This window comes from Aphelocoma coerulescens, chromosome 4A (genome assembly GCF_041296385.1).
Source record: "Aphelocoma coerulescens isolate FSJ_1873_10779 chromosome 4A, UR_Acoe_1.0, whole genome shotgun sequence".
Taxonomy (NCBI): Eukaryota; Metazoa; Chordata; class Aves; order Passeriformes; family Corvidae; genus Aphelocoma; species Aphelocoma coerulescens.
Window position 1 is genome coordinate 969,912 of NC_091018.1, and position 27,078 is coordinate 996,989.

The window sequence follows — 27,078 nt, forward strand, 5'->3', positions numbered from 1 at the left end:
TTTCTTCTTAATTAAATAATGGGAGAGGCTGTTTTAATGCTGTATTTAGCACCACGATCATTTCAGTGGCAATGAAGCGCATCGGAACAACACACACAACTTTACCTTTCCCTGGGAGAAGGAAACAAAGACCAGACTGACTAAACACAAGAGGAGCTTAAAGCTGGCAGACATTTTTCTGGATTATCTATAAATGGAATGACAACTAAAAATTAAACATCCTTGTTCCTGCAAATAAATGTTTTGAAGCACATCTATACAGATTAAAGTCCTTGGGCTTTTTGATAATCAAATTTTAAACACTGATTATTTCGCAGAGCTGGTCCTAGGGAATAATCTTCTGGCTCTTTTAAATCAGACAAGCTGCATACTTCAGCACACTTCAGCATAATCAATATTTATTCTATTTCCCTTTTTCCAAAAGCTTTCTGGTCACTTCTACTTTATCTAAAGATTTTTCAGGCCTGTACAGTGCTGCAGCACAGCAGCCCAGATGTGCAGGAGGTGGGGGGTACTCATCCTCCCACAGCCCCCACCAGCCACGGGCTGCTCTCTGCCCTTCTATGCACACACTGCTAGTTTTCCCTCTTGTAGATAAAAATGTGATTTTTGTTTGTTGAGGATCGAGCCTCAGTCCCACTGGCATCTACAGAAACATTCTTGATTTTAACAGGCCCTAGAATTGGTCTTGGTGAGAAAGAAGTTTATCTTGCAAAGATATTTCAAATATTTGTCTCTCGTTCAACTGCTTCACCCAACTTGAGGACAAGCAGCAGCAAGAGATTTCTTCTCTATTTGTTGATTTTTTTCACCAGGTCAATGGTTTCATACTGATAAAATTCACATTTAATAACTTAATGAGCTCCAACACATGAAGTAGATGATATTAAACGTGTGTGTCATTGAAAATACAAGACAAAAGCCTGTCCTGTGCACACATATTTGTCACAAATGTGGGGCTGCTCAGCAGCCTGTCTGTGTCCACAAGCAGGGTAAAGCCTGTCCCCAAAGCTCACCCTGCCTACCCCTGGCTTTCCCCAAAATGCAGCACCAGCCAAGCCAGGCACATCTTGCCATGTGCTGTAACATCCCCAGTGACTCAGGTGCTCAGCAGCAACAGCAAACACAGCTCCAGGTTGACAGTAAATGCAGCTTTTGCTTTGGTTCTGCACCAATAAGAGAGGGATGTGCCAGCTAATTGAGGCTGATCAGGAAACAGGCTGGAGAAAGGAGGCTAACCTTTGTGTGGTTATCACTAAATCACTAAATTTAAAAGTTTCACAGGACATTTTCTCACTGAGAACCACCTAACAATCTGCAGGGAGGCAGGGGGAGTTTGTACCCATCCTCTGGGGAGCAGGATAACCCAGCAGCAACAGAGGAGCAGAGTGGCTGCCCTCTGGCAAGGTCAGGGCACAACAACAGCCTGACTGTGGTCTGATTAGAGCTGCTCCTCAGCCAACTCATCCCTGGCACTCGCTCTGTGTTGGCCACTGAACTCAACCTCCTGGGCAAATATTAGGGAAAATCAAAGGCTGGCATCAAATCCAGAAGCATGTTGCTGTGCCTGGGGCACATCATTTGGATGCTGCAATAAATCCTGTACAGAAGCAGGACCTTTGTCCTCAGATATTAATCCCTGAGAAAGAGCAGTGAAAGGCAGTGAGGCACCAAAGACATCAGCCTCTCAAACAAGGCTTCAGCTGATGTTCTTTAGCAAACTGGGGATTTGTTATTTAAAGGACACTCTTGGGACAGTACAGAAAAGACCCCGGGGTACTGCCTAGCACCGGCCATGGACAGCACAGCCAGCCTGCATCTCGCTTGGCACAGGGTGGAGGAAGTCAAGGCTTCAAGAATGTCCACTCATTTCTTTCAAAGCCAAAAAGAGGCTTTGTGATCATCACCTGTTATAAAATCAAGCCTGAACTCCCCACGCTACAGCATCTCAGAGCATTTTACAAACTGCTGTCCCCACAGAGCTGGCACGACCTCAGGTCTGAGGGTCTTATTAAAACAGCAGTGTCTGGATGGTAAATTGTCGTAACAGTGTAGTGCCATTTTTATATAGGTTCTAAAATGGGCATTCATAAAATGCTGCAGTTATTACATTCAGAGAATCCTCTGTAGGGGGGAGATTGTTGCCATGATACAGAGTTTTGGAGGCTGCGTGAGGCCAAGCAGGGAAAAGACAAAGGGGGAATTCAGAGCTCTGTACCCCACTGAGGAAAGCCGGTGTGGCTCAGCAAGGAGCCCTGCCGAATCTGTCCGGTCCCCATCTCCTGGTTTCCACAGCCCAGAACATCTCACAGGGCCCCCTCCAGAGGAGTGTACCTCGAGGCCAGTGCACAGACTGCAGTGGTGAGAATGATGCCCATCGTCAGTGAGCACCCCTTTTGAGGAGATGCGAGCATGCAGGGAGGTCTGCAGTGACATCCAGAGAGGGGACAGCTCCTGTCCCAGTCCAAATCCCTCTCGTAACACTCACACTCTGAAGTGCTTTGCTCTTAGCAACTATTGTTTTCTTTCCTTCACCAAACTTCGCAGGCCCGCAGCATGTGCAGGCACAGCTGTGTAACACATCTGCCAAGCTGCTGTAACAGCGCCTCACGCTCACCACACTGACCAAATACTGTCTGCTGCTGGGAAATCCATTTGAGACGGCTCTGCTGTGAATGAAGAATAGCAGCTTTTCATGTGGGGGTTGCTGCTGTAGTCTAGGGAACAAAACTGAAGTAAATCAAATGAAAAGTGTAAAGGATCATACTGAGCTTCTCCATGATCTGCCTGTTCTCAGCTGCTCGTCCCTTTGGACACCCAGCAAAGCAGCATTTATTTGGTACTGAGGGAACCTTCAAATCAGCACATTTGCAACTGATTTCCACTCTCCTGGTGACTTTCTGGGCTAACTGGGGTAACCAGCCAGCATCTGTCTTGGACTGTCCCAGCACAGAAGGCTCACCTGCCCCAGCAGGTCCTTTGGGGCTGACACCACCCGTAACACAGCCCTACACACACCAGCAGTGTTTGCAGGAAGCTCTGGTGCTCAGGGACTTTCAATGAGCTGGGCTTTCTCCAGCTGCCACAGGCACCCCTGTCTGAGGCCAGTGTCAGTGCAAGCCCCCCCAAACAGCCCATGGAGAACAAACTGGGGCGGGTGCAAGGATTAAGTCATTCCCATTTTGCTTTGTGCAGGAATGGGAACCAAACTCCCTTGGAGCAGAGCGCTCCTACCATGAACCCAGCACAGTGTGGAGAGTGGCCCTTCCAGCTTCTCCTGCTGATGCCACTCCACTTTGCAAAATTAAATATTCACTGGGGCAAAGAACAGAAATACAGCCCTGCATCTGAGGAGAAAGAGCAATGCACCACCTGCAATCCGTCCCCAGCCCAGCCCGGATTGCCATACCCACTCCACACACCCTAGCCGAGTGACCCTGCAGCCCATCACTCTCCCTCTCCACACACTATGTCCAGAAAGCACGACAGAGAGAGCTAATAGGGGAAAAAAATACTACTTTACACTGTCTGCAACCTGCCCTACTGCAAACAGCACACTTGTCCATCGTCTACACAAAGCCTGTGCCAAGTGACAAAGTGCCTGTCCCTGGCTGCAGAGAAGGAGAGGGCAGGAGGATGGAGGCATCCAGGCAGCTGCCCTTACTGCCCACACACTGCTTCAACCAGTACCTTCCAGGGGACCTGACCCACCTGTGTGCTTCCCCAGCAAGCTTACACCTGGACTAGGATCCTAATATCCACGTGACCAGACCCAGCTCCTGTGTCTCTGTCCTGCCCAGGAACAGGATATACTGCTGGGTACAGGCAGAGCAGATGTTTACACAGCATTTGTAGGAACTGGAGCCAGGAGGGGCTGGCAGCCGGCCAGGGGGCACGAGGCTGATGGAGATACCCCATGTCACGTGCACTGCAGAACGTGTGGCACAGAACACCACATTGTGCTCCTCAACAAGGCCTGCTCTATTCACCAAAAAGTTATTTATAGGACCTGGTCTGAGCAGAGAACGGACAGCCAAGGTCCTGAGGCTGCTTCCTGGATCTGAGAGTGAACTCTTTGGTAGCTGAGAGCAAATCATGTCTCCAGGGGCTTCAGGTCCTCATCTGGAAACAGAACAGGCACAAGTGCCAGCAGGGTTTGGTGTTAGCAAAGGGCCATGAGCATGTTTGATGACAGGAGCAGGAGAGACCCCTGCAGCCCCCACCCACCAGGCTGAAGCAGGTGTCCATGTCTGCACGGCTGTGTGAGAGCTGGCACCAAAGGGCGAGTGTTAAACACCCTGCTGAACCAACTGTTGGGTGGTGTTGGACCAACCTGGACAGCTGGGTAAACCACGGCACTGGTTTCGGGACACAACAAAGAATGGAAGGTCTTGGGATCAGCCATGAAGTCCAAAAGACAGGACTTGGTGGCTTCCTCCCCAGAGACCTCAGGCTCAGGGATCATTTCTCCCTACAAGTGAGTTTGCAGCGCGCTGGCTCACAGGGGCTCGCACGTCCCCCCCCCAGCACTTACAAAGATTCATAGGGCAGAAGAGCAGAGGGGGCTGCTAATAATAAGAGACTTTTCCACTCTGTTCCACCAAAGTCACCCACACAGAGCACATGGGGGTTAATAACCTGACACTGCAATTACACCTCTATAGCTGAGGAAACAGCCTGACCACAGGTTTTGACCTGGGAGGACCTTCTCCCCATGTGAGAAATACCCTGCAGTAAAGCATACCTTGCATCAGTGTCCTTCTCTCCATACTTGAGAAGTTCAGCTGCTAAAGAAACATGGAGACTTTGTCGTGTAAAGTGCATAAGCTGCTGTGGGACTGTCCTGCATTTGAACGTGACCTCAGGTATGCTGCAGAAGCTCCATATGTCATCATTAGTCACTTCCAAGAGCACTGCTGAGCTGCACACACCCTCGTATGCACCAAAACCACCTTCAGCCGTTTGTGCATCCTGCACAACCATCACACAGACCCTTGGCACCAGCTGTACCTGCAGCAAAGACAAGGCACTGCTGCTGCTCAGGGCAGCCACGCAGACCAAATTCTCCTTTAGCCATCCCAGTGTGCGAACAACAAGTGCTGCTGCTGCTGCACCAACACCTGGCACAACCAGCAGTTGGTAATTCCAGGTGGTGCAGCTATTCCCCACGCCAAGTGAGTGACACAAAAGACACATTCAAATATTTATGGCAGAAAGCTTCAATACCAGCGACTGCTGCAAGACCCTTTGTCCCCACAGCCCACAGGGACAGCTCGCACCTCTCTGCAGCCGGGGGCTCACGGGAGCATCTGCAGTCCTCGAGCCCTGGGCTCAGCCTGCAGGCACCTGCTGCCCATCTACAGCCAGTCAAAACCAGGCTTTCATCTTGAGGGAAAGATTAGCAACTAGATTAGGTTTATCATGCCTATTTTTCTGGAAGATATGATGTATTGATCCTGAGGAAGATGATGGGGCTCCTGGGCCAGTTCTGTCAATATCCTCATGGCAAACCTCCACCTGCACATAAATCTCACAAATCTCTGGTAAATTCTTGAGCTGGCCGAGGCTTGCAAAACCCACTGCTAGAGGGTGGCTGAACTGCCACCTCTAACATCTCCTTGGACGAGTATCAGCACAGTACAGGGAATAAGGGATGGCAGAGCCACGAGCAGAGCTGCACCCCTGGAACATGGTGAGAGCTGTGGATGGACAGGCTGGTGCAGTGCTGGCGGCACACCCTGGTCCCCAGGCCACAGGTGGCAGTGGGGCCATCCCAGGAGCAGCCAGGACTGGGTGGCCCTCACATGGAGGCAGGTCAGCAGCAAACACCCCCTTTGGAGCCAGGCAAGACAGATGCCAGCAGCACCCACAATGCCAACAAAGGGACTGGGCTCCTGCAAGACCTGCATGTCCTGCACATGGCATGAAAGTCCCACCAGGATTAGTCCATCACTAGGAGTGACGGCTTGGTCACCTCACCAGGTTCAAGGATGCCTTTAATTATCTTTTCTCAGACTGGGGAAGATTCTTAAGGAAAGGCTCACTCTATTTTCAAGCTCCTTCTTTTACGTCTCCCCAAGCACCTGCTCCAACACAGCGTAGGAAGCAGGATGCAGCACCAGATGGTCCTCTCTTCTGACCCAGGGGCTGTGCTTCTCCTCCGAGGCCTGCTGGGGCTTATGTGCAGTCAGTGCTTCAGTGCAGACACACATCCCCAGCACCCACACCTGGGGGTGTGCTCAGCTGAGAAACCCATACAGCAGAAAAAAGGAAAGCTTCTGAAAAACTAGAATGACCTTTTCAAGAGGCTTAGATTTAGATACACTGAGGATAAGAGGAAAAAGGCAAAAGAACATGCTGTGAAAGGAAAAGAAGATAAGAAATAGAAAATGTTAACTTTGTGCAATTCAGGTTTGAGGACTGCCATCCAGGCAGCGTGACTGACCCACAGAGGAACGTCCTCACGGGACCAGCCCCATCCGAATCACCACCTTCCAACAGTGTGGCCAGAGGGGTGGGACACCACCACATCCAGGCAGCCACCTGGGATCTGGCCCCACAGCCAAGCTGCAAGCCCCAGGGCAGGAGCATCCCACTGCCAGGCATCCCTCCAGCAACTGCAGTGGGGAAACGCCGGCTGTGGCTGAGCAGGAGCACCTCGGGCACTGGTATGGCACAACTGCAGCCACTCACCAACACACAAACCAGCAAAACCTCATTCCTGCTGACCACAGGCCATTGCTGCCAGCAGGACAAGGTGCAGCCAGCCAAGGATCCCACGTTCATGGAAATGTCATCCTTCGGTACAATTCTGGGAGCTGGAGTGAGCAGGAGGGTCTGCAGGAGCAAGCGGCTGAGTCACACAGCCAGCGAGGAGGAGGAGGATGTTCAGGGGAGGTTAAAAGATCCGGGGTGTCCCAGTGTGCTGGAGACCACAGAGTTTTGGGGCCAGGGGGAAAATCTCTTCCAATTTATATTTAGCAACTGGGAAACTGTGGAAGCTTTGCTAAGAAAAGGTGAAGCAAAAGCAAACTAAGCAGCGACAAGGCTTACTTGTTACCTCCTGTTATGCTCTGATGTTTTCATGCCCAACCAGAAAAACTCTATTCTCATATCACACCAAACTAAGCAAAAATTGGGAAACATAAAAGCCAGCTCCACTATACGTGAATTCACGTCTATTGCAAGAAATGTAATAAAAGATTCTCAACACCCACTCTTTTGGATTGAACCACAGTGTGGGAGCTGAGAAAATCTAGTTTCTTGCATTTCTAATATATAGCAGCTTCAATGTACTTTTGGTTTCCTCTTTTTCCAGTTTCAGCCACTCTTCCCTTACCAAAGAGAGCAGTACAGGTGTTTGCACATCAGCACCAGGGCACATTTGCCAGCTGTGCAGGAAAAGGCACATTTAGCATCTGCCACCAGTATCCATTTTCCCAGCCCAAACCATCACCCCCTAAACCAGAGCCCATTCAGCACAAAAGACTTCCAAAACCCAATAAAAATATACAGACATCAGTAACTTTCCCATCATCATTCACTACCATGCAAACACTGTTTTTTCAAAGAGGAATTCCAGCTTTGTGCACAAAGTAACTCTTGGGAGATATATCAGCAGTAAATCCTTGGGCCCCACTAACTGCCTGGGGAACCTGGAATGAAGTTCACTGAGGTCACTGGGACAATTTCTTTCACAGGTGTTATAGCCAGGAAACTAAACTACGCAGCCAGGTTCCCCCAGCAGCATCACCTGGAAACTGCTGTAAAGCAAGGGAAAACAAACACAATTTTTCCCAAACTGGAAGTGGAAATGCCCGATTCTGGCATTCCCCATTGAGCAAAAGCACATTTCCAAATCCAGCAAACCGTGTTCCTGCAGCAGGCCTGTGGAACAGAAAGTGAGAGGGGAGGATATTGCTGGGTGTCTCACCACCCAGCCCTTGGACAAACATCCCCGGAGCAGCAGGATAACTGTGCTGTGTGCTGGGTCCCAGGGAACAGCTCTGCCCCAGGAGATCCTGACTCATCTCTGCTCTAAAACTAAGTGCAGAGTTGCCTGGGAGGAAAAAGGGATTCAGAAAACAAGGCAGCCCCACCCAGTCACTTCCACCACCACTCCTCACACTCCAGCTCCTCTGCCCGCCGATTTTCCAATAGCCTTAAATTTCCTTGTGTTAGGGAAGCTGACAGATGAGTTGGGCGAGGCTGTGGCAGCAGAGCAGGCTGAGGAAGGACCTGCACTGTGCCCAGCACATGCCAAAACAACCACTGTCACAGCCACACGTGGCTGTCCACAGGACAAGGCTGAGGGCACCCGCCTGGCTTGTGGCTCCAGGATTTCCCTGCAAGTCCCACCTGCCAAAACCAACGCCAACCACGACAGCACAACCAGGGGCAATGTCCGAGCTCTGAACTCCCCATCTCCATGCACATGGGGGAAGCTGTGTCCCCAAGCATCCTCTAGCTCAGTGGTGAAGAGAGCACTTGGGAAAACTCTTTCTTTCCCCCACCATGTTTTACACTTTGGTTGTTCCCTCCCACGCAGCCCTGCTGTCACTTCACTTTTGTCCTGGTACATGAATGATAAACCATTAAACTGTGGTTGTAGCAAATGTGATGTAGGGAGAGAAAGCACATCCCACATACTACTGACTGCTCCCAGACTACTACTGCTCTGTGGCCCACCCAGAGGGTCTGGGCTGATAGAAGCACAGAGGCTGCTGTGGTTCTGCCACGCTCTGAGGGAGCCCAAGCCATTTTAGAGATCAGAATGGCCATAAAAGGCTTGGGATTTTTACAGGCTTTTATCTCAGTCTAAGGCAGATATGGGCAGATCACCTTCTACTGGAAAAAAACAGCAAGTTTCCAGTACTGCTACATGTAGGGAAATGGTTAAAACATGGTCCCAGATCAGGCTGAATGCTCAGAAATCAGCAATAAGGGAAAAAAGCTTCTGATTTATTTTTAATCTTGTGATTTGGAGAACCTTACTCAACTTTGTCTCTTTTTCAATGCTTTATTTTAAGAACCTACATAGATGCCAAATCATGGGTCTGGATCCTGCAGCTACAACCACACAAGTGTGCCATTGTGGGGATATTTTGACTCTGTATGACCACTACACAAAGGTCATCTGCCAAAAGCTGGTTAGGAGAGAGGGCTCATGCTCAGAAGAAACGCAGTACCTGCTTTCACCTGGTTCCTATTACATGGCTCACAGCAAACGCTCACCATCTGTGTCCCCATCCCCATGTCCCCAGCTCCTGCTCCAGCAGCGTGGGTGTTCCATGCCGACAACAGCACAAGGAGGATTTAATCACATCCATTCAAGCAGCATCCTCTGCTAATTGACCATGACCACCCCTGCCTACATTCATCTACTCCATTTTCAGGGTGCAGGGAAACGAACAGGGCCAGGTGGGCAGGACAGCCAGAGCAGAAGGTGCTGTTGGCACCATCTCAGAAGGGCATGGACACAAGCAGCTCCTGGGAAGAAGGTGACACATTGGTAGAGCCCTCACCTGTGACCTACCCCCGACAAATTCTTCCTGCACCCCCAATTGTGCTTTTCAAAGAGGTCAAGAAAGCTGGACTTAGACAGGAGGCTTTTTTTGGGTCACTGTGTCTTTTTTGTGCCTGGCACAGCTCCAAGCGCTCTGCCAGCTGCAAACAGACACGGAGCGATGCCTTTGCCTGCTTTTGACTCCTGACAAGCCTGCTTTTGACTCCTGACAAGGTGTGCATCCCCTAGTGAGGCTGGAGTCACCCAAGGTGCCACCAGCCTTCCTGGTTTAGGAAAGACGTCACCGCAAAAATACAGTAACTATATTTCCTGTAACTCCCCACGGGAAAACAGGAAAATAATGAAAAAGTGCGGGCTCCACGCAACTTGTGAGCAGATCACTGTCCATCAAAGGAAACATCGCTGAGGGAGCTATGGCCTGAGATAAGGAATCAGATTGCATTTGCTTCTCACATTCAGGGTGTGCAGCCACAGAACCACAGCCACATCAGTACAATGCTGCATTCCCGGCACAACCCGGCATTCAGAGGTGTTTGAGGACCAGGGGACACGGGAGGAATGACGAGGTGTCTTAGAGAGACGCACACCTTAGACACATCTGCTTCCCTACTTCAGGCGCTGGGAACGGGCGGTCACTGCCAGCAGGCTGAGACACAAGTTCCCAGAGAAGAGTTCTTTACTTCTGGCCACGGGAACCCGCGCAGAGGGCTTGCACTGGCGAACATGCCCCTGTCACCGGCAGCACCTCCTGCCTTCAGCCCGCACTTTGAGCCACGCATTCCGGTGACATGTCGGGGGATGTCAGCGGCGCGGGGGACGCGGCTTCTCCTCAACACCGGGGCCGTTCCGCACCCATCGTGCCGTCCACTGAATACATGACAAAACAGCACCTCGAATCCTCAGCCACCCGCGTGCGGCGAACCCTCCCGAGGCTTCCCCGGACAGCGGGTCCCGAGCGCGCATAACGCGCCCATAACGCGCCCATAACGCGCCCGCCCGCGCTCGGCACCGGGGAGGGATGGGGCGGCGAGGGATGGGGCACCTGCGGGGACACCCGTGCGGCCCCGCCGGGGACGGAGCGGTGCCGCTGCCCCCACGGGGGTGTCCGGGGAAAGCCGCTGTCCCCCCGCCCGGCCACCTGCGAGCCCCGCCGGCCCGGCCGCCCGCACTCACCGGCGGCGGCCTCCAGCAGCGCGGCGGCGCGGAGCAGGCGGTAGTAGCGCTCCATGTCCCCCGCCGAGGTGGCCCCCGGCGAGGGCCCGGCCGGGGCCGGGGCTGGGGCCGGGGCCGGGGCCGGGGCCAGGGCCATGCCGCGGGCAGCGCTCCCCGCCGGCAGCGCCCGCTCCGCGCCCCGGGCCCGCCGGGGCGGGGCCGCCGCCTCCGCCCGCCCCCCGCCCCGCCCCGGCCCCGGGGCCGCGGGCCTTTCTTTCCCTTTTTTTTCTCGCCCCTTCCCACGCTTTTTCCTTCCTGGTTGGTTTGTTTGTTTGTTTCCTTTTTTCCCCACCTTTTTTTTCCCCTCTCTCCCCGTGATGCTCCCCCCCTTTTCCTCTTCCTCCCCCCCTTTTTTTCCTCTTTATTCCTTTTCCCCTTTTTTCCCTTCCCCTATTTTTCCTCGTTTCCCCCTCTTTTTAGTCTTTTTTCCATTATTTATTTCTATTCCCTCTTTTCCTTTTTTCCTCATTTCCCCCCCTTTTTTCTTCTCTCCCTTTTACCCTTTCATTTCGTTCCCTCCCCTTTTATTATTTTTTTTTTAATTTACCGCTATACCCAGTGCCCCCCAGCAAACCACCCTGCAGCTGGATTTACTCCCTGCCTTAGTGCTTATAGCACTTCTGTAGGGGGAAAAAAAAAAAAAAGGCATTTCCATCCTCTGCAAGCAGCATTCTAGCAAATTCCTTGAACGATTTATGAGAACTACAATAAGCCGTACTACAGCCAGTGCTGGCCAGAGCTCCAAGCACAGCACAGGGCTGACCCATCATTCTCAGTTTCCCTGATGCTGAGGTTCAAACGATGCCAGCTCATTCTCAACAGGAGCCTGAGCTGCCCAGGAAGGCAGCACGGAGAAGTAGATGTTCCTGTTTTTCCAAAACAACCTTTTAATTATGCTCTTTACTGTAATAGCAGCCTTTTTCCAACACTTCAGCAGTCAGGGCTATTAATTAAAGAGCCATGGTCTAACAGTGGTAATACAAAACCCAGCATCTTTTGGTAGGCCCTTCTTAGAGTGATACAGAATTTTTCAAGGAAAAACTACCCATTCAGTCAGCGCTCCCTGTTCGTGACACAGCAGGTTCTCACTAACCAAACAGTTTGGATAGATGATTTTCTGTCTGGTCACAATGCACTTCTTGTGTGACAAGGAGAGCTCATGTGCAGTTACTCAAGAAAAAATCCATCTGATATGCAAGGCTACAAGTGAGGAAATACAGCCATGCCACATTCCTGCTGCATTCTTATCACAGGAACGCTATTTGCGCTAAACTGCCACAGCTCATGGAGAAATGGGACCTATCCAGGTGCTGAAAGTCTCTTTTTTGCTCTACCACTGGGCAGGGGATGCCCTGCTGTAACTGGGGCTCATTCCCAACGAGTGTCACACACACTTCTGACACAGGATTTTAGGGAAATGAAGCTACCCAGTAGAAGATGCAGCTGTCACCCCTGAACTTTCACAAATGATCCATTTCTTGCTCTCTGAACAGAAGGCAAAGTCATTAAGTCAGGATCTGGATCAGGTCTCTGCAGCCAGCACACACCCTACTCCAGCCCCAGGTGGGCTGGGCTGGGCCACGGCACTGGATGCTGGCAGGAATCCCGCACATCCCAGAGCTGCACCTCCTCCAGACAGTTCAGCTGACACAAGCCAGCCCCAGCCAGCTCTCAGCACGGAAAAGCTGCATTCACTCAGACTGGAGGGTAATTGCTCATGGCTTTTCCTTATGGCCACTAAGATTCACGGTTTGGAAACCTGGCGGCTACAGACCCTCCTCTGGGGCAATTCACAACAAATGCCCAGCTATCCCAGCAAGGCATTCCCCAGAGCCATCGTCCAGCTCCTCACATTTTACACTGGCAGAAGCTTCTTGGCACGTCTGTCCCCTCCAGAGCTCAGTGTTACTCTCTGCCTGCCCAGGAGATAATAACCTGAGAGAGAAGGACCAAGGAGACAGATTAAAAAGGAAACAATGACAGCCAGAAACACGGCTGTTTCTTTTTCAGGCCCCACAGCAATGTTCAGCATTCTGAGAGTGGCACATACAAACTTATGCGTAAGGGGCAAGAGCCCTTTAGAGCTGTGGAAGACCTTGACAGCACCTGTTTGCAGAGATTTATTTCATGTGGGTGCAAAGCCTCATCCTTAAATCTAATCTTAGGGAGAAGGTGTAGGAAGAATTCCAACTCATTTCATTAAATCCAGATCGGAGGCTGAAAAAACCCACTCAAAATTCAAAACCTCTTGAATTTGAAAAAAAAAAAAGTACTTTTTTTTCCCCCTTTCCCAGATTAAGGCTAGAAGGTTGGGTTGAGACTGGAGCCATTATTTGTATTTGAGAAATCACCCTTCAAAAATACCTGTTCAGTCAAGAGCTGAGAACTGGAAAAACAGAACTGGCTAACACAGGTTAGTGTCAAAGTGGTGTCCAAGGGAATTGCTCACCTCTGGAATAAGCACAGCAACAACAAACTACTTGTGCAGAAGAGTAATTAAACTTGGGTTGATTTTCATGGGATTTTAGGATTTCTTGTGCAGCCAGCAGCATCACCCTCAGTCCAGGGGTACTGTCCAGTGTGGGTCTTTCCAAGCTGGTCCAGGTGGGGCAGACCCTCCATAGCCTGGCAGAAATCCTGGCCTCATTGAAGCCAGCCACACCCACACACATTTAATCAGGAGGAGGATTTTATGTCTCCTACTTGAACGTGAAAAAAAAAAGGGCTCCACTCTGTTCTGCAACTCTCACTTTCCCCCTGCGTCAGTCAGACCTGCCTTATTTGTTGTTACAAGCCCTGGTTTTGGAAAGGAACACTCACACAGGTGCACACACACACCCTTTCTCCAGGCCACACTGCATTTTCCAGCTCAGCAGGTTATCCCCAGACGTGAAAATTTAAGAAGCAAAGCCCAATCCCAGCAGCAAGAACGCTGTGGATGCATGTCCTGCAACAGCTGCAGGGGGACAGCGAGGGACAGGGACACCACGACCCCTCCATGTGCCAAGAGCCCTCACACGCCAAAAGCCTGACCTTAAAAAAACTGCTGTCCTTGTTAAAAATCACCTTACAACATGACAACGCTCCTCCTTTCTAACAGGAAGGGCTACATGGGTGTTTTAAGTGCTAATTTTGGTGCTTTCTGGAATACTTGGTGCCCGGCGGTCATCTCCCATCACTTACATTTACAGCTTTTGTCCTGTCAGCCTGGGCAGCCAGCTCAGAGTAAAATCCTTTCCAGCTCTTCAGATGATTTTCACTATCACTCCCTGGCGCTATTAAGATTCTCAATGCGTGCATCTGGTTTCCAATAGTACGAGCTGCCTCGGAAAGGTTAGAGTTTGTTTTAAATAGCTCAGCCATCTGTCCTGCGGTGGCTGATGGGAGCTGCACAGATCGAAGCAGCCAAAACAGAATTTTTCAAACTGTCAGTTTTTCATTACAAACATTTCAGCTTGAATCAGACCTGTGTCCTTAAAAAAGAAAGTGAAGTCTATATATTTTCCTTGTGTATTATACAAACACTGCAAGTCGTGCTTTAGCAGTTTCCTTATGTTGTTGGAATTTCATCAATGCAAATGTTGGGCCTGAACCTCACCAGCACTAGGCACTTTGCAAACCTCATTTGTGTACTTGTAGGCTTTGAACTAAAAAATACTAATTTATTACAGGTAGCCACGACACACAGAACCAAGAACCAACACAGCAGTATGGAAAACACTTCATGAATGGAAACATTCGTTTTGAGGGAAATGAGTTGAAAGCACACAGGCCAGCTGTGTGCAGCAGCTGATGCCAGCAATTGCTAATACACTGCTGGAAAAATAAAAATGTATGAGAAGCAACCAGTATTTCCTTAGGCAAATGCTGCTCCACATCAGACAACTAAGCATGGCCTTGCTGGCATCTACCCCCAGTGAAAACGCTGATGATGCCCTTAGTCCTACCCTGGAAAAGCCCACATAATCAACTATCCCCTAGCAGTTTCAAAGGAGACGAGACAGACAACAAATATATATTAATCAGAACAACATACCAAAGTTTATTGATTACTTCAAACAAAAGTTTCTGTAATGAAAAAGGAGCAAGTTGCATTCATAAAAGGTAACATTCACATTCAATTTCCTTGATATAAAGCAACATAAATGTATAAAATTGCATTAAAGTGAAAAAAATGTAAGGTTGCAGTCCTTTTTCTTTGCAAGAAGCTGAAAATGTATCTGCTCATTGCCTGTATATAATTTACATTTTCTATACACTACATTTTTTAAAAAAAAATTTGTAGCTGGGAAATTGGATAAATGGTGCAGTATTAGGAAAGTTTTTCAACTGTGTGTATACAAATTCAATTTGAAGCTTTTATGCAATTCCAAGTCATTTATAATATTCCCGCAACAATTAGGATTAGTTTTTGAAAAGTCGCTATGACTACACCAAGCTCCACTGTTATCACATAAGAGTTTTAGAGGGAATCTTAATTACTTTCCTTATCTTTCAGTGTCACTAGTCAGTGATTAAACTTCAACAAATTATTATGAGAAAAACCCAGCCTTTTTTCCTTCAAGTTTCTCCACCGAAAAGCCTGTACTGGCCTTCTAGCCCTGACAAGCACCCACCACGGCATCACTGTCCCATTGCTGCCACCTCAGCTTCCTGCTGCCATACACCTTACAGCCACTACCACCACTTCTTTGCCTCTCTAACCTCAAAAGGGGTCCCCTGTTTCCCCCAATTTCAGAAGTCACCCACAGCAATAGCAATTTCATTTCTGCCACTGCTGAATGATGAGGATCAGCTCTTGTGCAGGACCAGGGCAGCCTGGCTGTCCTGGCACACAGCACTACACCAAGTGCACTATCTGAAGATACAAGCCCAAGAAAAACTGCATTCCCCCAGAAGAGCTGCTACTCAAGACATTCTGCATGAATTCCACCCCACCTGTCGGCACACAGACCTTGGGTTTGAACATACAGCTATTGCAACGGCTTGTTCCAGCTGGAGACAGGACACTTGGAAACACCAAGAGAAGGATTTGGTTCTCAGAAGGCTCTGTCTCGAGACAGGCAGCAGAAATCATCCTGTTTAAGTGACTACTGAACAGTTCACACACGTCAAGTTTCACTGTTCCCACTGATATCACCAATGGAATTCCAGGAGAACAGACTTTGACCCTTGGAGTAGAGCATGACACAAAACAAACAGAGAAGCAAGGTGTCAGGCTTGGGACCATTCAGGCTTGGAATGGTTTTGAATCACAGGAATTAGGCATTTTAGCGCCCATTTTTTAAAAGTTATGTAAACACAAGTCAGCAACTGTATATTTAAGGAGAATGGTTAGATTTGGCATAGAGAGCGCATCTTCCTCATATTCATCATATACTTGATCTGTAGGCACCACATTTTAGCAAGAAAAGTTGAGAACGGGACAAGGTCTGCAAGTTGAATTCTAGGTCTGTGAAATGAGCTAGGAAAATGGGAAAAAAAGAAGAAAATGAAAGCTTTGCCCATGGGACACATGCTGGCAGTGCAGCTCCTTACTTGCATGCAGCAAGGAGTCGAGCCGCAGGCGCTGACACGGTGCAGACACCAGTGCAGAGTGTATAATACAGTGGTCCTGTCCAAATGTCCCCTCCCATGCTGGGTGATGGCAGAGCAGCCACAGGGACTGTGCACTCCCCTCTCCCTCTCAGGTAAGGCCTGTCCAAGCCCTCATGATGCACGAGAGAATTTGCCAGCAGCTGATCTGCACCAGTTGAAGACGAACCACAGGGGTGGCAGCCAGAGAGCAAGACTTGATTCTTCCCAAAATTAAAAGTCTGAGGTTCAACAAAATTTGGTGAGGGGAATGTTCTGTCTAGTCCCAGACTGTTTTGTGGTATGTACATGACACAAAGCCTGAGCGAGCGGGAGCCAAACCCAGCAGCAGCGCAGAGCTCGGTGCCTCTTCAAAGAGCCTTGGAGCTCCTCACAGGGGGTCCTCTGCCCCTGGGGGACATCAGCACGAGGGAGGGACTGTCACGCCAACCAGTGCTGCCACACAGGCTGCTCTGTCACTGCTTATGACTTAACAAAAAAAGCTGCTCTTCCCACATATGAAGGATCAGAGAAAAAAAAACCAAAAACATTGAGAGTCAGGCATCTCACCTCTGCTGCGCAGGACCTAAAGAGAAGAGTTCCTACGACCATGGTACAGGTAGATTTAAAAAGAACATGCCAACTTAAAAAACAAAATGTAAAATGAGATCAGGTTCATGTATTCAATTTTAAACTGTCTTCTTTCTCCTTAGTGCAAATAACTCAAGATGCAGTTTTATACGCCTGCAGGTTCACAGGCACAGCCCATGTCCCTGGGATCAGCCAAGGACTGCACTGTCACTCAGGCCTTTGAAGTGTTGGAGCAACTGCACAGTGCAGTAATGTAAGCACAGCCACAGGAGCCTGGGCAGAGGGGCTCAGAGTCTGCCACAGCCCAACTTTTGGGATTCCTTTCTCCCCCACGAAAGCTTCTTTCCATCACAAACAGCCACAAAACAACCTTTTCTTCACCCTTCAGCAGGAATAAACCCATCAGCAAACTGGTTGTGGGAGGAGGCTCTGGCACTTTCCCAGCACTGCAGGTCTTCACACGGACACCACTGCTGTGGAGAGACCACAGACTGCTTCCAGCCATACCTGGAGGAGGGAGCAGCAAAGATTTCTCCCAGATTTTCAGTTGATCCTGCTGTGTGCATCTGGGAACCCACTGCTGGGAGGGGGCAGCGCCGGCCGAGGCAGCGCAGCACCGGGAGAGGGGCTCCAGGTGCATCCCACCTTCTGTGTGAGAGGAGCAGCCTCTTCCCAGTGCCCTCAGCGGGCTGGAGGGGGATGTTACTGGGTTGAAGTCTGTGCTACTTCTTTGGTCAGGCGGAGCAAGAGTTTCGAGCAGCTCTCTGCTGCTCTCGGACAGATCTGCAGTGGGCAGAGGAAGCCCCCATGTGAGATGGGGCTGGCACTGCACTCTTGCACTTGGATTCATGCAGTTTTAGGTGATTTCCTAAAGATGCTTTCTCAGCCTCCAATGATGTAGAATTTGGCAGAATTGGTTTTTCTGGGAGGGCAGGGAAGCCACAAGACCAAAGACAGGGGTACCGTGGGGCCAGTGCCCTGGCTGCTGCTCTATCAGCATGGCTGCTTACAGTCCTTGGTACTATCAAAGGGAACTGTCAGGTTAAACCCACGGGCTTTCCTACAGCATGACAATACGCAGTGTTTGTGTGGAGCACTTTAAGGTATCCTGAGAGGATATCTTTCTGCCAAATTAGTAACAGCATCTTCAGTCTTCACATAACCATTCTCTATACGTTTGTATGACACTAATACAGGCAGATCAAAGGGGCCAGCCTGCAAAATCAGAAGAAAAAAAACATGTATTGCAACTGTTACATTCCCAAACTCAAAAACCTTTTCCTGGGTTATTTAAAAAAAAATTAAATTATATAGGAGAAGAAGAATGATTAGCCCATGATAAAAGTGCCAAATATCATTCACAACCAAGCAATCAGATGACAAATCAATTTTCACAATTTGCAAAATGCTGCATGAAGTCTAAAGCGGCATCTGCCTCGCTGTCTGTCCCCGGCAACTCCCGCTCTGGGCTACTCCAGCCGCCTCCCACACCAGTCTGCATCAGAATGCGGTGGTGGAGAGCACCACCTAATGTCGCTGGGGAAGGACTGGCTGCACGGGCCGGCTGCCAGATGCACTGGAGGCCCGGCAAGCCCGGCTGCTGGACCTGCCGTGCCCATAAACCCGACTTCTCCAGCGGCAGGCGCGGGCACAAAGGTGCGAGAGGTCCGTAGATAATCTGCAGGCTTATGTTTGCAGCAGACACCACACCTGACATCTCCACTAAAAGCAGAATTGTGAATTCAATTAGGCACTTTTTTTATTCTGCTACTGCCTTACTACCAAGTTTAAAATCAAGTCAACCCACACGAGGATGCTCTGGGTGTGCGTACAGACACACGGACACCGAGACATGCCCCTGTCCCGTGTGCTGACATACACAGATAAGTACATGTGTTTAGTTTCCATCTATGCAGATGAATTAAAACATACTTATTCTATCTGACAGAACAGCATGCACCCTAGAGAAAGGGATTTTGGTACAATTCAGATGCAATACTGGAATCATTTTAACAACTGAGATTTCAATGCTTCACTGTAAATGTATCAGCATTAGCTTTTTAACCAGTGTTAGCACAATTCGGACTGCACTCTCAAATTAAACTTTCTGTAATATTAGACTGAAATAGCAGTTAGATTGAAAGATTTGTTTACATATTGCCAAATATTTGAAAGAATCTGTACAGATATGGGATTCTGAAGAAGCTGGATAGTACCACATCCCCAAATTAAAATGTATCCCAAGCATTGCATCTCCATTCCACAAGGACAGATGCCCCACACCAATAGTGAAAAGGATTACAAGAACCATGGTTTAATTGATTTGGAGGGGGTTACATTTGGTTAATTGATGCCCTTAAAACCATCCCAACTCCTCCGGACAGGGTACCTGTTACAACACATTAGACTCATCTGAGAATGTTCTTAAAAGAAGTGGTCTGACAGAAGGTCTGGCCGACAATGAATCAGGTGCCTTCCTGCTGCTCTGCAACAGCGAGGCAAAGAGACTTATAGCACACGTGACCCTCAGCCTGCCCGGGGTCAAACAGTGCAAGACACACAACCCTTTTTACAGCTGAGTCATTTCATAAAGGATGGAGCAACACACGGTGATTAACACTGGCTCGGTTTTGTAGGGCAAGAGGCATGGAGGGTATTCAGAAACTGGCCCTGCTTCTCAAAATGTCTGGAGGTTTATGCTGCAGGTGCATTTGAGGGAGGAGGAAAACATCCCTGATCTCCACGTAACTGGTATTTTTAAAACAGCAAGTAATGGTGGAGATGTGCAATGGAACCAAACACTAGGGACATGGAATCAAGGCGCTTTTCTGTGTGTGGCCCCACCACTCCCATGGTCAGCAAGTCCAAGACTATCCCTCAATGTGAGGGCTGTGGCTTAATCACACAAAGAACAACGGCAGCATTAACAAGTGGGATGGACTGGGCAAGGTGGGCGCTGGGGAAGCTCCTCCCTGGGTCACACAAGCCTGAGGCACTTGACAACTCATCCAGAGGACAATCAACATCCATTCCACCTTGTCCCACTTATATGTGGTCCACTAACACAAAACTACAGCAAGGAAGGAGAGTGTAACCAGCTTTGTCTGTGTCCACCTCACTTGGACATCCTGAGCACGACCAGCTCACCCACCTGAGGTGCAGCAAGAGACCCAAGGGGAAGAGACAGACGAAATATTTAAGCAAAAGATTTAAATTAAGGCAAAAGGCGGGGAAAAGCAAGGTTTTGCTGTGTGAGCAAATCTAAATGTGGGTTTTCAGGAGTTAGGCATTAAAAGGAAGAAAAAAGCAGTTGAGCAAGCAACACATTGCGACTCAGAAAGGAAATCACCTTATTCACTCCAAGAAAAGCTGTGATTGCTGGAAGTTTGAGAAAGCATGAAGATAGTGGATGTTCCTGAGGAAGGAAGGCGCTTCGTTACCTAGTTCACAACAGCACAAAAGACAGAAAATTGCAGTACAAGAAAGAGAAAGGCAGAAACCAAGGAAAACACAAATGCGCCTTGCAGTTAAAGAAACAAACAAAATCAAAACAAAATCAAAACAACCACCACACTTCCACACAGAAAACTTAATAAAGGCTGAGCAGAGCTGATGAGCTGTGTTATAGGACACTGGGGGTGAAACCCTATCCCCACTGGGGTCAAGGGCAAATGCCCATCAGGCTTGGCCTGAAGTTCATCCTACCCTTCCAGAAGGAACCCTCAGCTGCCAAGTTGTGGTTCAGACCCCTAAACAATGTTCCTAATCCTGTTTTTCACTTAATGCTCCCCTTGGGACACTGATCTTTTTTTTATTACAACATTAAGGTCAGAATTTTCAACAAGGGTCTTGATTTGAAATCCTCTACCTGGTCTTAGATGCCTTTACAAATCAGGTGACTGACTTTGGTGTCTGATGGCAGACACAGATATCCAGCTCCTTCAGGCACTTACAGTAAAGCTCTTACTCAAAATGTACATTTAAATATGGCTCAGCCTGTGTTTAGTTTGGGATGCACATCTGGAGACTTTCCTAGATGACACCCAATTTGCTTTGCTAAGTGATGTCACAAGAGCCTTTGTTAAATGAATATAAAGCACTCTTGGGAATGATCTTTGGTCAGCAGCTGAAGGCAAAAATGGGTCACCTCCCAGGTGAGTTGGGCTCAGAAACCCCCAGGTCATCCTTCCAGGGCACTGTCCCCAAACTGTCCTAGGTCTGCAGCTGAGAGCAACTCACTCCCAGCCTATTCAACAGGGGTGTCAAGCTAGAAACTATTAAATCATACTCAAGTGGAAGAAGTTACATAGATCCTCATAAAATACAACCATGGCTTTCTTACCATCTCTGTTGTTTTCAACTTTAATGATGCCCCGTCCCTGGAAGTGTTCATGGCCAGGCTGGATGTGGCCCTGAGCAACCTGATCTAGTGAACTGCATCCCTGCCCATGGCAGGGGGCTGGAGCTGGGTGATCTTCAAGGGGCCTTCCAGCCCCCACCTTTGATTCTATCAATGATCCAGGGGTGGGGCTTATCTGGCTGCGTGTTGGCCAGGGGTGACCCCACACCATGTCCCTTCAGCTGTGCCCTACTGCAGCCTGGGGACGTGCAAACCCAAGGTCAGGAGGCCAGGGCTGGCTGGCAACACAGCACATGCTGACCCAGGGCTGGACTCGCTGATGCTGCAGGGGAAGAGAGGCTGCAGGAGGGGAAGGCACAGGGGGGGTCAGCAGGGGCTGCCCAGGGGATGGGGCTGCACCCCTGGGACGTTCAGCACCTCTGGGCAAGCAGAGACAAAGGCAGGGGGCTCAGCACAGCGAGTTGTGAGCCTGGCAATGCTGGCCTTCCCCACTTGCAGGAGCAATGAAGAAAACTTTTAAGAGGTTTCCACTTCCAAAGGGAGCCCTCCTTCCCCAGCAGTGAAGGAAAGCTGTTCAGAAACCAGACACCTTTCAGGGACAGTGAACACCATGGTCTGAGCCCTCGGTTATGTACGGAGCATGGGCAGATGTGACAGGACCTGACCCTGCTCCCACTGCACCAGCACCTGAGGACATACCCAGGGGAGCATCCTGCTTGTGTTTTCTAACATAAAAATGAGCAAGTTTTTTCAGGACAAGATATGGTGTGTTTGATGGTCAGTTCAGGCTTACACATTTCTCTAGGAGACAGAACATTCCCACCCAGGGAAGGCAACTAAAGAAAGGCACAGGTTGAGTCTCTCCCCGCTACAGATCTAGGCAGTATTTTTAGAATAACTTCTTGACGTTTTTGGCATGTGAAAGAGCAAGACAAGACTCAAGAAAGCCTCTCTTGAGATATGAGTGGTACATGGTATTGTTACAGGTTCATCTGGTGCCTAAGGGTAAGAAACGTCTTCCTAAAAATACAGTGGGATACATCATCTTGTTCCTTACCTGATGATTTTTCTCTTTTATATTTTTTAAAACTATTAGAAGAATTTCTGGGAAAAGGCTGATAAAGATCAGGAGAATTATTGCCAGCCATGTGGAAACAGAAGTCAGCATATGAGCAAATACAAAATACATTCTTTGCTGCTTCAAGAAAGGCCTGAAAAAGAAAGGATACAAATAAATTCTGGTTAACATGGATTTTCCAAGGTCAGAATCAAAGGAGACTTCACGTCAAGCTGTCAGCAGTTATGCCTCCCTTTCAGATGGAGATGGGTACAGCACAGAAATACACTGTCCATCTTTCTCCCAATCCATCTCCTGCCTCCGACTGCACTGTTTCTGGAAGATTGTCACCATCCATTTTGAATCTTCCACATCTGTTACTTTTCAGGGTGGGAAGGGGCTTGAATTTAGCTACCATCACTGAAAGGTAAGTTATTCACCTCATCAAAAACCAGGTAATTTTCTTTCAGCTTCAGGCTTTGCTATGGCTTCTAGTTTGGGTTTGATAGTGGAAATCCAGAGTCTCACAATCACAACAGGTTATTTGCTCCTTCCTTCCCCTCCCTTGATGAGGGAGAGCAACCAACAGCTGTTTGTGAAAAACGCCATCAATAACTGATGACAAGGATCCCAACGCAGTTTTTGCTTAGTGTTAAGTCAAAAATATTGAGCTATGCAAGTTAAACAGCAGAATGAGTTTTCAGTAGAAAACTCACACATTTCAGCGTGGAGTTGTGACTAGACTGCAGATCTGGATCTGTGGGTCAGCAAGAGTTAACTGAAGAGTTAAAGCTTGTGATGCCCAAACAAAAGATTTAAATCTGTTCTACATCCTTACTAGCAGGTTACTGGCTCAGGGATCCAGCCAATAGCCCATGGGAAAGCAAAGGTGTAAAATGGGAGATGCTGTCAACTGTGAATATCAACTGAACACTTACTGCAGCACAGGAAATACACAACTGGTAATGCTGGTAAGGTACTAATGTTCACCTGCCTTTGCAGCACATTGAACCTAAAATACTGGTTACACTCAAATCAATGAGAATTTCTTCTACTCAGATCCATGATTTCAACACCAGGACCTGTGCTTTCTCCTGTTTATTTTTCCCTCTTAAGCTGTCCCAGAGGGCCACGTCCTCTTGCTCTGCATCTGCCTCATCTGTTCCTTCCTTCTGTTTCACTGGGTTTCTTTCCACCGTGAATTCTTCCTGTCTCTCTCACCCACATGCACAAACAGACCCTAGAAGGTTTTTACTCTAGAACCTCCCAATAAAGACAAGAGCCTCAGCACCACAAATGACCCAGCAGGCAGAAAAGCAAACACCCCCTGCCAAAGCTGAGCACCTGGATGGCACCCAGGGCGTTCTCTCTTTCAGGCTATTCCCTCTGGTGGGCTGAGACCTCCTTAAACACATCTCATCATGCAACAGCCCTCTTCCAGCACTGGCTTTTGGTGGGTGTTAGATGGAGGCATCCCTTCCTCACTGAGCAGAGAAGGATCAGGGCTGCACACCCCTTGCCACCTGCAAATCTCAGGATACCCCAAATGAGGGGATGCTGCAGCCACGTGCCCTGCACAGCCAGCACTGGGCATTCCCCTAAGAAAGACCATGGAAAAAAGAAAAGATACTTGCCAAATGACTCCTCCCCAAAAGAATGAGAAAAACACATAGAAAGCAAGGGAGCCCCAAATCACAAAGTGGTTCATCCACGTCCAGAATCGGGTATCTAACGCTAGCTGTGGGAATAAAAAGAGAGAGAAGAAAGGCTTTAGATGCAGGATGTATTGGATTGTATTTATATGAAATTTCAGACTGGTTTCACACTAAGGTTGAAGGTTCTCCAAACAGCTACCTCTGTGCATATGGGCACCAGGAAAAACATTTTCAATATCCACAGTCTGGCACAATGTTAGCAGGGAAACAGTGACATTCTAATTGTAACTGACACTTTTTAATGGAACAAATTTGGTGCAACCCTTGATGCTACAGGAAAGAAATGTCTAAAGGTTACAGGGACTGTAATTGCCTCTTGTCACCACCTGCTGTCCTGAACCAAACATAAAAGACCTTTTGTAAGGTCTTATGCAAACAGTTTGTTCTGGAAAGCTCCATGAAACAAAATAGATTTGCTATTGTTATTTGACACACGTGCTTTTGTGATCACTCTGGCACTCAGCCTTGTCTGAAACAAGGTGAACAAATCCAAATTCTCTATTGCTCCTCTCCTCTTGCTGGAACTGAACATCGAGGGGTGAAAGCAGGGGGAAAAGCCAACCATAACCAACTGAAGTCCTCAAAAGAGGGGAAAAAAATAGAAAAATAATTTAAACAGAAGATAAACCATAGACTGCATACAGGAAAGTAAGCAGGTTCTGCCTCTATGGAAGAAGAGAAGATTTAAGTGCGGTAGAAAACACTCACAGACATTTCACCTTCCACACGTTCACTACACAGTTTTACAGAGCACACACGAGCCTTGGAAAACACCTGCCATGAGTGACTGAGGAAGGAAGGGAGATGCTGACCTTGAGAGTGACGGTGAACACCAGCACGGTGAAAACAATGGTCCCGAAGGTCCAGTTTCCAAACACCTGTAAAACACACACCATTGCCACAGGCGCCTCGGCCCTGCCCCGTGGAGGCACAGAAACAACGACGGGGACGGGGGTGCAAGCAGGGAGCGCAGGGAGGGCCGGGAGGGAGCGACTGCTACGGGAGATCGACACTCGAGAGGCTCCAGGCACCCGCACGCCTCGCCGCCCGCTACGCCACCCTGAGCCATGCAGTGCCACACACACGGGTGACCAGAGCTGGGACAGTGACAGGCACAACCTCCTACTAACAGCAATGTCGATCGAGGATACAAGTCATTGCACCACCTGCATTTCAGGATTTCTTGGCAATTTACTCAGTTTCTGCTTTCTCGCCACACTCATCATCATGTCTTTGCAGTCCCCTCTGCAGAATGCACCAGTGGGTACTGTTCATCTGGTTTGGTTTGTGGGTACTAGTGACTACGCACACAAAGAAAAGCAGATACTGTATATAAATCCAAATGATGGCAATTAATGGGAGGGATGCTTACCAAAGGCTGTCAAGATCTGAATGCATACATTAAAACAGAAAGTGAAATGTAAAAGTTTTCAAAAAATGCAAAAAAATTAAATTCAATAGGAGTGAAAAAGGAGTCAATCAAACATACATGGATATTATGAACAATTGCTGGTAGCAGTTCTTACAGGCATAAGTGTTTACAGAACAGGACATAACCATAGATCCTATTGTAGTGCCACATAGACTTGACCCCTCAAGGCATCTGCAGAACATACCAGTGCTTCATGTTTCATTCAAATACGACCAGAATGGCTATAAATACAGAAGAGCACTGATTTGACAATACAGGGGCTTGACTGGGGCCACAAATCCTGGCATTGATGCAATGTATGAATATACATACATAAATTTCATCAGCTTTTCTCCAAGTGTTAGCTGCTAAAAAAGGTTTAGGTATTTTCAAGGGTCACAAGCGACGACGTAAAGAAGTTTCCCATCAGTCAAGATCTAATAACACGCTGCACATTACCCTGGGGAAAGGGTCCTGAAACAGCTCAGGCCACTACACATGGCAGCCACCCTGCACTCAGTTAACCAGCAAAATAAGAAAAAATAAGAAAAAAGGAAAAAGAAAAAAACCTCCATCTTTTTTCCTCCTCTTTCTGTACAAATTAACCCAAGCAGCTCCCACACCTCGCTCATGCGGCGATGCAAGCGCTCGTCCCCACAGCAGAGGCGTGAGCAAGCAGACAGCAGGGACAACATCCTGCTCGCTCCAGCAGCTGGGGACTTGTGCTGGCTCCAAAACAGGAGCGAAAGGCCAGCACCAGCCTTCCCCCGGGGCAAAGGGAGATGGGAGGCTGAAATCACAGCGCAGAGCATGCACAGCACACAAGCAGCCCTGCACCATGTCTGCGCTAATGAGCAGCATCTCATCAAGGTGGGCCAATTCAGCTGCTCACAACCAGCCAAGCACGTGCCAAATTTCTGTCTGTCCCTGGTGGGAAGGACAGACACTGCTCCTGCCCTGGGCCAATGCCTGGGATCACACAGAAGAGGGGACGAGCGCTGTGCAAAGCTCGCTGGGTTGGAATAGAGCTGTGTGTAAGACTAGTCATTTTACCTAGTGAGTGTAACCAGCTCTGCCCTGTTTCCATGGCGATCTGGAAAACGTTTTATTTCAAGCATTTGCTGCAGAATCACACCATAAGCAAGGCTACACTGTTGGACAGGACTCGAGACACACTGCACAGATTAAGCGCGTAGATACTCCCTGCCAGGCATATCAGAGGCAGTGCACAAAACAAACACTCATCTTCCTTTTTTTGGTGGCGTTACCTTTCCGTTATCTTCCAATGACGAATTTTGAAAAAGAAAATAAACCCCAAAGAAAAACACGAGTCCTTCAAAGGCGCCCAGAAAGGTCCAGTATAGGAACGGCCTCCACTGCAGCATTGCATTATCCGACACCTTCCTGCCAAGAGATGGAGGAACAAGACCATCACCACCACGTTTAGGACGAGCTGCAAAGCTCCTCACAGGCACAGGATCAGGGGGCTTTGGAGCAAGCCCTTGCTGTAGCAGGCAGGAGGGAAACCACAAAAATACCTACCAGTGTTCAGGACATAAAGAACACTTCTCATATGCAGCTGCTGATCATGAGAAATCACAAAAGGTTCAGCATATGAATTGCTTTGTCCTT

General features: G+C 48.7%; 1 protein-coding gene across 6 annotated transcripts in view; it reads right to left on the reverse strand.

Annotated features, from left to right (window-relative positions):
* Positions 1–14,752: 14,752 nt before the first annotated feature.
* The window catches only part of ATP11C (ATPase phospholipid transporting 11C), a 62,323-nt gene continuing 49,997 nt past the window's right edge, over positions 14,753–27,078 (reverse strand). For 4 of the 6 annotated variants that reach the window (XM_069015004.1, XM_069015006.1, XM_069015005.1 and 1 more), the window contains exons 25-29: positions 26,715–26,850; positions 24,848–24,913; positions 23,955–24,058; positions 22,321–22,474; positions 14,753–18,118 (exon numbers count right to left, since the gene is read on the reverse strand). In XM_069015004.1, coding sequence (XP_068871105.1) covers positions 18,002–18,118; positions 22,321–22,474; positions 23,955–24,058; positions 24,848–24,913; positions 26,715–26,850 — 577 coding nt within the window. In that variant the 3' untranslated portion in view covers positions 14,753–18,001. Of the gene's footprint in view, positions 18,119–19,292; positions 19,389–20,252; positions 20,344–22,320; positions 22,475–23,954; positions 24,059–24,847; positions 24,914–26,714; positions 26,851–27,078 lie in introns of those variants that run through there. The other 2 variants (XM_069015002.1, XM_069015003.1) reach the window with 2 other exon arrangements.